At 34.1% G+C, this 11,264-nt stretch overlaps 2 protein-coding genes across 2 annotated transcripts; both read right to left on the reverse strand.

Moving 5' to 3' along the window:
- Positions 1-1,483: 1,483 nt before the first annotated feature.
- LOC143616868 (uncharacterized) lies at positions 1,484-1,897 on the reverse strand (the record flags this gene model as incomplete). The annotated part of the gene is made up of 1 exon (XM_077089572.1): positions 1,484-1,897. A coding segment is annotated over one exon (414 nt), but the record flags the coding sequence as incomplete, so codon positions are not given.
- A 3,000-nt stretch (positions 1,898-4,897) lies between these two features.
- LOC143616865 (receptor-like protein EIX2) lies at positions 4,898-6,229 on the reverse strand. The gene has a single exon (XM_077089570.1). The coding sequence runs from the start codon at positions 6,227-6,229 to the stop codon at positions 4,898-4,900; it is 1,332 nt and encodes a 443-aa protein (XP_076945685.1).
- Positions 6,230-11,264: the final 5,035 nt, after the last annotated feature.

Raw genomic sequence — 11,264 nt, forward strand, 5'->3', positions numbered from 1 at the left:
CAATTGCAATTTAACTCTTATTCGTCACTGTAAATTACAATTTAACTCTTATTCACCACTAGCAATGACAATTAACTCTTATTCGCCATTAGTAATGTCAAATAACTCTTATTCGCCACTATCATTGACAATTAACTCTTATTCTAACATAAAACTTTTCATTCTCTTATTACTCTCTTATTAATACTAACCCCAAAACCCCCTCTTGTAATTAAAAATAATACCCAACATCCCTTATGATCAAATGTATGAAATAAGCCCCACTTCCAAAAAAATTCAAAATAGTCTGTTGGATAAGAGATATTCTCAAAATAGTCATATATTTCTGTATATTCCAAAAATGTCCATTCAAAACTGTCAACGAAGACAATTTTTGAACAATATCCTTCTTCGCCTATGAATTTTAAACCAAATTCATATTTAGACAACTTTTAAACTAAATCCGTCTACTAAGATAATTTTTTTTAACCAAACCCGCCGACTCCAAGAATTTTTGAAACAGAATCGTCGTTTTTGAAAAACGTGTTTTTTTGAAATCGAACAATATTGAAATTTTGATTCTCTTTTAATATTTTATAATTATAATTAGTTTTACCTATATTTAGTTTTTCTTTTATAACTATTAAAATATAAAGTTTATAAATTTTCAAATATACCGTTTAGACGAGTTTATTTTTATCTACGCATCGATCTAAATTTTACTCAAAATGAGTCGAGTCAAATTTATGTCGAAACGTTTAATAAAAACTTGACCCGACTCGGTTTTAAACAAAATTGATGTCGGCACGTAGATAAAAATACGCACGTCTTAACGTTATATTCAAAATTTTATAAAACTTTATATTTTAAAAGTTGTAAAAGAAAAACTAAGATAGAATTACAAATTTTGTCCTTTAAAAAAAGCCAAATTACGGTTCGTGTCTTTTGTTTAGTTTCCTTGCAGGCGGTGTCCTTTAAACATTTTTTTCCTACACGTTATGTCCTTTACGCTAATTGGGTTAGAAAAACTCAGTTAAATATGATATGTGCCAGACATATGATGGGCATAATTATAATTCTAATGTATCCTTAAATTTAAAAAAAGAAAAGAAAATATATATAATACATTCCCCTCCTTTCTCTCTTCTTTCTCTATACGCCACCACCGTCACCATAAACTCCGGCCACCATAAATTCCGGCCACCATACCCCCACCCACCTCGTTGCAGATTCCATTCAACCCACCACCACCACCTCCTCTCCATACCCCCACCTACTCTCCTCCCTAATATCCAACTATTCTTTCTTCCAGAACTCATCCACCACCATCAACACCCACCTTCACACCACCATTCATCGTCCCCTCCAAAACCCAATTCCATCTTCCAGACCAAACCAAAAACCCCCAAATTTCCACCACGAGTTTCCGAACATCACACACAAACACCGTCCATTTCCAGATCTTAATACTCAGATCCACCTTACACTCCGCATCCGCCGTCCATTACCAGATCTTAATACTCACTGTCGTCGCCATCTTCCCCGCCGGCGTCCCCTTCGCCTTCACCTTCGTATCCAACCGAATCTTCAACGACACACTCTTCTTACTCTTCAGATCCGATTTCAACTCACTGTTATCATCCACACTCTGTCCAGTCGCCGAAACCACCGTTCGCAGAACTGTCGTGTTATCCGAAACGGTGACTGGATCGTAGGAGAACGAGATCTTCTTGTTAGGGTTTCGAGCGGTGATAGTGAAATTGAATCTGGTGTTGAGTTTGTTGGATGGAGATAAGCTAAATTGTGACACGTGGAGTGACGATACGTCGAATGTAGGGCGGTGAGAATGGTAGATAACGTAGAATACGTCGCCGGCTGCGGCAGCAATGAGTAGTAGGATAATGACGGTGAAGGTGATCCAGAGAAAGAATTAAAAAATATGGTGGTGGTGGATCTGAGTCATGGTTTCAGATCTGCTCATGGCTTGCCAGAAAATCATGGTGCTGTTGGTGTGGTGACAGGGAGGGAGAGGAGTAGAGAGAGAAAGAAGACGAGAAGAGAGAGAGAGAAAGTATACCTTTAATATATATTATTTATTTCTTACAATAATATATTTGAACCACTTTGTTGAAAAGACAAAAATGCCCTCACATGCACCTCACGTGAGGGTATTTAACTGAGTTTTTCTAACCCAGTTAGTGTAATAGACATAACGTGTAAGAAAAAAATGTTTAAAGGACACCGCCTGCAAAGAAACTAAAAAAAGGACACGAACCATAATTTGGCTTTTTTTAAAGGACAAAATTTGTAATTCTGTCAAAAACTAAATATGAGCCAAATTAATTATAATAATAAAATATTAAAAACACAAATAAGCAATGTTTTCAGACCCGGCCCGGGTGTCGACCCGGATGCCTTACCGGGTCGAAGGACGGACCGACCCAGGATGGCGGACCGGTGTTTGACCCGGATAACATCATAAATAATTTATATATATATATATATATATAATTCATATAATAAACAAAAATAATAATAATAACAAACTTTAATCTTTATTTATGTTTTATATATTTCTTTTTAAATATATATGATCAAGTTTGATCAACAGAAACATCAATGAAGCTTGATTATGAGGTAATTATTAAATTAGCTTCTATTTCTGAAATGACCAAAGTTCAAATCCCGGCATGCATATTTCATTTTGGATTTTTTAAAAGTTGGATTTTACCAGCCGAGTCAACCGGCCCGGTCCGATCGCCCACCCGCAAAACCGGGCAGGGTTTTTAGAAACGACCCAATTATGCACTGACCCGGCCAGTATAGGGACCGTGTCCCGATCGGGCCGGTCCGACCGGCTTTCAAAACACTGCAAATAAGTTAGTTTGAAGAAGTTTCATCAACCAAGCCAAATTTTCGGAAGATAGTAAGCTTCTAGAAGAGGTGATGAAAAGGACAATGTTGGTTCCAGGAATAAGCAACATTTTAAGATGTTGGTACATATTCTCAGTTAGATGTCCGAACTGCGGTTTTTGCATCGAGTAGAAGCATGAGAAGCTCTCCCAGGAGGGAACCTGGGTATACAAATGCTGACATGTTAGATGACTTGGATGGTTTAGAGTGGAAGGGGCACTCACTGGGATTACCCATGCACCGGTCAATCAAGCACTGCCATCTAATTTCTACCCTCTTGTACCCATAAATCACAATATCACTGGCGACACCTACCCACAAATACCCTAGAACATTTATATGTAATAATAATAATTAACACACATTTATGTTTTCCAACATTCATATATTTTTCATGGCAAAGGTTTGCCATGAATTGCAATTTGGTAACCTACCCACATGGGTCGGGGTGGGTTTGCTTTGTGGGTATGTTGGAACCCATGAAGCTTACCCTTGCATGTGCCCCTTCCCCTCTTAGATACAACTTTTTAAGATGTTGGTACATATTCTCAAGGCCACTCATTTATAGCAAGACATGGTACAACATTTGGAGCTGTTTGTCCGCATCGGAAAGCGATTATCTTGTTGTTATATGTGTATATAATAAGTCATAAGAGATTTGTTTAAGAATGTTGAGTAGTTTACATTAATTTTTTTCTTTTTGAGCACACAATTGGTTGAATTATTATTGTCCTCGATTTTTCTTCGCTTGTTTGGTGTTATCGATGATTCTGCCCTACTAGTCTGGGCGAACTCGACTTTGTTTAGAAGAAAAACACTTACTTAATTTAGGCCCATAAAGCACCCCAACATTTTTTAGTGAAACTTAGAGATGCAGATCTAACCGGTTAATTCAACTGAAACCGACCTGAAATCAAAGCTGGTTATTAGCTGGTACAGGAGAAAAATGGAACCAAAACCAAACCGGTATTTCTAGTGAAACCTGCCGACGTGGTGATGAGTAGTGCTTGCCCATTCGGACCAAACTAAAGTTGACAACCTTTATAACAGTGACCCAATTATAGTTTGCATAAACATAAGCGGTTATATAATTTGAGTATACCCATATAAATTAACTCATGAGATAAAACCTTTTAACCAAATCAATCATTTTCCTATGAACACAAAGGCACAACCAAAATTCCAGCCCAATGCTTTAATGATGACCATCACTGATTCTAACAGTTTACACCAGAATCAAACATATAAACTTAAAACACACATGTTCAAATGGATTTCAAATATAAATATCACAATAATAGTAAGAAGCAGAATAGAATATAAGGATTACAATAAAAAGGAAAACATTATCTATAGTAGATAAGATATCCCACAACACTTGAATTCTATGCAGCCACTCTTGCTCTTTTCACCTTCAAAACTCTAATCGTGACTGCAACATATATCATGTCCATGGCTACCTCTGAAAACATGAAAACTTATGTCTCCATTGCTTTTTGAACACCAACACTCCAATAATACCACAAAAACCTGTTGCAAAACCACTCATTATGTCCAAGTAAAACAATACCTTACCATGTTTGTATTTGTTTTTGCTTCTTGTGTTTTCATGAGGAAGGCATTTCCTTGAAGCATCATTAATTGATTTCCTGTTGGAATTTGTCCTGACAGGTTGTTGTGTGACAAATTCAAGTAACTCAAGAAATTTAAAGTTGCCATGCTTGGTGGAATCACCCAGTCAACTTGTTCGCTGACAAATCAAGAGAAAATAATGACGTCATGTTCCCAATGTCTTTCGGAATGCTCCCGGTAAAACTATTATAAGACAAATTAAGACTTAGTAATCCATCAAGTGTTGTTAGCCCCTTAGGTATTTCTCCAAAAAAGTTTATTGCTTGAAAGATCTATGCTTCTAGCAAAGATCAGGGTTTTTGTATAGATAAGTGCTACACCTTTGAGAACCAGTACCACATGCCCGTAACCAAACAAACCCCAATAGTTGACATCATTGTTCCATTTCATGCCATCGAAATATTTGAAACAAAGAAGGGATGGATCCTTGTAAGTTGTTTTGCGCGAGATCTAAAATATGTAGTGATCTGGATTGGCACAAAAAGCTAGGAATTCTTCCACTGAAATTATTCTTATGCAACCTGAGGATCAATAACTCATCTACATTCCATTCAGGTATGATTCCAGAGATTTTGTTCTCACCCAAATCTAAGACCATCAAACTTCTAAAATACCCAAAATATGGGAGCTCTCCACTCAAGTTATTGTCATTCAACTGTAACCATTGCAAGGATGGATTATAGCCTATGGGATTCGGTATGTCACCATATAGCCTATTTGAACTAAGTAGAACCATATCCAAGGGTAGATTCCATAAGCAACTAGGAATTTCATCGGTCAACCTATTTCTTGAAAGATCAAGAACTTTTAAATCTGTCCGTGTGCACAACCACAATGGAATCGACCCTTCGAAAGAGTTATTTGGCAAAATTAACATGCCTCCAAATTCATAACCAACCTCAAACACAGAATGGAGGTTCGTCAAAGTACCGGTGAGTTTGTTGTGAGAGAGATCTAAGATGCTTATCATGGGCATGAGGCGCAACCATGTGGGAAGAGGTCCAGAAATGCTAGCATTGGACAACACTAACTCCTTAAGGCTCATTTGAGTTCTAAACCATTTTGGAAATCCGTCTTCAATCTTGCAAGAATGAAGTCGAACACCTTTCAACTGGAATGGAGGTATCCAGTGAGGTGAAATATTGAAAAGCAATTTATAATTATAATCAGCATTCAAATACTTCAACATCGAGAGGTTAGCAAAATGGTCTTCTGAAAGAACTCCATGTAAAGAGTTGTTGGAGACATTTAGTCGATAGAGTTTGTTGAGTTTTCCAATTGAATTTGGAATGGTCCCATTTAAAAAGTTTGAAGACACTGAAAACACTCTTAATGAAGTGAGTCTTCCTATAAATACTGGGATGGAACCTGTTAGTTCATTGAATGATATATCTAATTCTCTTAAATTAGACAATCGTCCTAGGGATTTTGGAATTGAGCAGTTTAATTTATTATGATCCATATACAACATCTCCAATGGATTTTGAGAGCATTCTGATACATTAGTTGATGAACCAATTATTTCTCCTTCAAGATTGCTCGATGTAACAAACAAGTGTTTGAGGTGACATTGTCTCCAAAGTCCAACATCCTCAATATTCCTAAAGTTATTTCCCGAAATATCAAGCTTAAGAAGGTTAGGAATAATAGGAATTGATGAGTTCAGATCGTTATATGAAAGGTCAATGGATAATAGGGAACTCATGTTTGTTAAAATATATGGAAATCTGCCTTCAATTTCATTGCGGCTGAGATTGAGGTGTTGGATGCTAGAATGTATACTGAAACTAATATTATTGGGTGAAAGATTGATCTTTTGGATGTTACAACCTGACAAACGCACCACAAAAACATACGGTATCATTTGTAGCAAGTTTTCAAAGCTCCATGTACGTCCTAGTAACATTATTCAATGAAAGATCAAGGGACTCTAGGGATGTCATGTTTACAAATAAGCCAGGTAGTTCACCTCTCAAATCATTTTCACTAAGATCCAAGTGTTTGATACTGGCAAGTTCTCTACTGTAATTAAGATTATGAGAACCAAGATGAGCTATAGAGAATCCACACCTAGACAAACTTAAGTTCAACAAAGAAGGTATATAAAGTAAGCTATCAATGTTTCGTGCCCAACTAAGATCCGGCCACTCCACTCAAGTCAAGATGCTCGAGTTTTAAGAGACTAGAGATCCATGCCATATCATCTATCATTAATTCATTTGAGCCATCGGATGATAAACTGAGATCAAGAACATTCAAATTGGAAAGATTTCCAATGTGATGGGGAATACTGCCAATTAAACCTACGTTAGATAAATTGAGATACCTTAGTTGTTTCAAGGATCCGATGAACTCTGGAAATCGACTTCTTCGAAAATTATTTCCACCCAAGTCTAGATGCTTTAGATTCACCAACTCTGCCAAACAAGAATTCAGCTCCTGACCATCTAAGTAGTGCCGCTAGTCATGACGTAAGAAGAAGCCATAACTAACACCACGTAAATTGTATTCTTCAGCAAGCAAGTTGCTGTATCGATCAACTAAGCCATAATTTTCCCTGTAATAGCTTCTGAGATGAAGGCTTGCAGCAGCATTAAAGCTTCAATTTAACTTTCAAAAAATGGCAAGATAGGCCCCTCCAACTTATTTCTCACATAGTTTTGACAAATTATTAAATCAACCCTCTATTTTAGTTTTAGTTTTAACTAATCCCTTAAACCTATCATATAATAATTATATTTTATATGTTCGAATATTCTTCATCAACGTACTATAGGGTTAACGAGATATTAAGACTTTTAGTGTTCGACCAAAAATTCAACGTTTATTATTTTATTGTTTCGAATGTATATATATTTTTTTCGTATATTACACCTAAAGTTAATTCCCGAAATATCAAGCTTAAAAAGGTTAGGCATAATAGGAATTGATGAGTTCAGACCGTTATATGAAAGGTCAATGGATAATAGGGAACTCATGTTTGCTAAAACATATGGAAATCTGCCTTCAATTTCATTGAGGCTGAGATCGAGGTGTTGGATGCTAGAATGTATACCGAAACTAAAATTATTGGGTGAAAGATTGATCTTTTGGATGCCACAACCTGACAAACGCACCTCTAAAACATAAGGTATCGTTTGTAGCAAGTTTTCAAAGCTCCATGTCCTAGTAACATTATTCAGTGAAAGATCAAGGGACTCTAGGGATGTCATGTTTACAAATAAGCCAGGTAGTTCACCTCTCAAATTATTTTCACTAAGATCCAAGTCTTTGATACTGGCAAGTTCTCTACTGTAATTAAGATGATGAGAACCAAGATGAGCTATAGAGAATCCACACCTAGACAAACTTAAGTTCAACAAAGAAGGCATATAAAGTAAGCTATCAAGGTTTCGTGCCCTGCTAAGATCCACTCCACTCAAGTCAAGATGCTCGAGTTTTGAGAGACTAGAGATCCATGCCATATCATCTATCATTAAGTCATTTGATGATAAACTGAGATCAAGAACCTTCAAATTAGAAATATTTCCAATGTGATGGGAATATTGCCAATTAAACCTACGTTAGAGAAATTGAGATACCTTAGTTGTTTCAAGGATCCAATGAACTCTGGAAATCGACTTCCTCGAAAATTATTCACACTCAAGTCTAGATGCTTTAGATTCACCAACTCTGCCAAACAAGAATTCAGCTCCTGACCATCTAAGTAGTGCTGCTTGTCATAACGCAAGAAAAAGCCATAACTAACACCACCTAAATTGTATTCTTCAGCAAGCAAGTTGCTGTATTGATCAACTAAGCCATAATTTTCCCTGCAATAGCTTCTGAGATGAAGGCTGACAACCCTTCCAGTGGTATTGTCACAACCGACTCCTTCCCATCTACAACAATCATTTCCTACCTCCCATGATGAAAGCATTCCATGGTCATCTATTATGCTTTGTTTGAACTTGACAAGAGCTAGTCTCTCTTGCTCAGAACAAGAAGCTCTTGTGAGATTTCCAACACCCACACATTTATGTGCGATCGCCATTAAAAAGATAAATATGAAAATGAGACAAATTCCCAAGCCGCAATGAGTATTCTCCATGTTGAATAACTCAAATTTTACTTGGAAGGTTTTATAGAAATAATGGTGTAGGTGAACGAAGTATTGATTATCTTATGCCTACACACTATTTTACTTATAAATCGCTAAACGAACAAGTTACTGGTCAGGGGAGACTTGGAATTCATTGTGCTCTATTCCAAGTCTTCACAGTACGTGGTCCACAACTCACAAGGTTTATTCTAAGTAATTTCCTTTTTTGCGCACCGCAAATCAGTATTAAACTTGTAAAACGTGTTTCTCCTTTAGAAAATATACGACTTACAAAACACTTGTAATATACCAAACTAGGTTAGTAACTCGTGTAATACATGAGCTGAATAAAAAATATAACATCAATAAAAAAGATGTTTATATACGTGGTATAATTTAGGAATGTATAACAATTTCTCATATATGAAATTAAATATTACATTACTATATTTAGAGTCCGTGTAACACACGGAATGATCTAAATCATAAAGTTACAAATAAAGAAATACATAATGTATATGGAAAAGATATTACATCTATACTTGTATCATTATACTTAAATTGATATTATTAATATCACAAAATGATTTTTTTTCAATATTACATTACTATATTTAGAGTCCGTGTAACACACGGAATGATCTAAATCATAAAGTTACAAATAAAGAAATACATAATGTATATGGAAAAGATATTACATCTATACTTGTATCATTATACTTAAATTGATATTATTAATATCACAAAATGATTTTTTTTCAAAAAAAAATGAACTTAATAAAAAAAATTCACGTGCAAAAACATAGCCAAGTACACTCCATCTATTGGGAAAATTTAATTAATTCTCAGTATCATGTATGTATAATTGACAAAATTTTGTTGTGAACCAATTTCAGAGAATACTTCTCATATTATGCGTTCAATTTCGTGAATGTTTTGTTTCACTGTTTAAGAAAAAGTCAATGCTGACACACATGTTTCCAATTTGATAAAAGTTAAAAGCATTGATAGGCCTTAAGATGACATGTCAAAAGTATTTGTCATTTTTTTAAAATTTTAATAGTCATAAAAAAATCCTCAACGTGCAAAATCCAGAAACTTTTGACTATTTTCAAAAATGTCCATAAAAATAAATTTGAAACATAATCACATTCAAAATTCTAATATTCATTTGTTTTACATTTTCAAGTCAAAACTTTGTGCCCGTAACAATTTTGACGATAAACTATTTGTATTCTCAAAATTTTAAAATATTCAGATTACCCTTTTTATACTCGTAACAAATTTGAACCAAATATAGTTAATTTGTACCAGATCTATTTACCAACTTTAAACCCGCAACAATCAAATTTAAGTTACACAAAAAACCCGAAACACTGCTTGATTAAAAAAACCCAAGAAACTAAATATGATAAACTTTATTATATTTTAAAGTGATTGGTATATATTATCTTTACAATTAACACATGTATGTATAGTATACTAAATTAACAAAAAAAAAATAAATGGATAGATTTAAATCATATACTTATAATTTATAAATTTATATGACAATGTACAAAAAAAAGTTGATAAAAGAATTTTTTTTTACAAAATGGATCAACTTTTAAGCATATATTTATAATTTAATGATTAAAAAATTAGTTCGTAAAATGAAAGCTTATAAAAGTTTTTTTTATTTACAATATTCAACAATATACATAGTATATTATGTTAATGATAACATTTAAAATTGTATTCTTTTCAGTATTTAACAAACACGGTTTGTTGTTGATTTTTGAATTTCACCAAATGTGTTGTGAAATATATTCTAACAATGTATAGTAGTATAATATGTAAATAATTATTTTTATAAAAGTGTATATATATAATATAAATAGAGTTTAAAGAAAAGTGAATTATTTAATCATTTTATAGATATAATATATATTGTGTAAAAGGAAGTGAATAATTAATAATTTATGAGATATGTTAGTTTTGGAGGAAAAAAAATTGTCAGGATTAACCATAAAACAACACGTGTATACAATTATTTTACTTTATTAGAATAAGTAGATATATAAATAAAAAGATTAAATACAAAAAATGTTCATAAACGTTCAAATATCTCATTGTATTTAACATATGTGGTTTTCCATATTAATTATTCAATGGTACGAAAGGATAACTTTAAGGTTTTAATATGGTAAAATTAATCAAGAGTCAAGCCAAGTGTCACACCAGGCCTAGAAGTGTGACCAACAATTGGTACCCGTTTTGTAATTATATCAGAGTTAAGGTTGTAAAGCAGAAGTTATAATTAAAATATTAATATATTTCAAAAGACGGGGATTAAATACCCGTTAGTTGTTACAAAAGTGTATGAAGGAGAAATTCTATAATTCATATTATTTTAATAATAAAACTGTGATTGAGTCATCAGATTGTCTAATGGCTATCTTCTCTAAACATCTAATATTGGTTACCTGTAAAACCGATTATAAAATATGCTAGCAACACATGCTGGTGAATACGTTGATACAAAATATTTTAATACTTAATTATCCCCTCGAGATATCGTAGGCCTCAGCCCAACGTGGCTTGGGAAACAATCAAGTTCTAGAAGTCTGAATACCTATTACAAACTCCAGCTCAACTCAAAACCGCTCAGCGAACACCG

This window comes from Bidens hawaiensis, unplaced genomic scaffold, assembly GCF_021521415.1.
Source record: "Bidens hawaiensis isolate Kalapana, Puna unplaced genomic scaffold, B.hawaiensis_p1.1 tig00050078_1, whole genome shotgun sequence".
NCBI lineage: Eukaryota > Viridiplantae > Streptophyta > Magnoliopsida > Asterales > Asteraceae > Bidens > Bidens hawaiensis.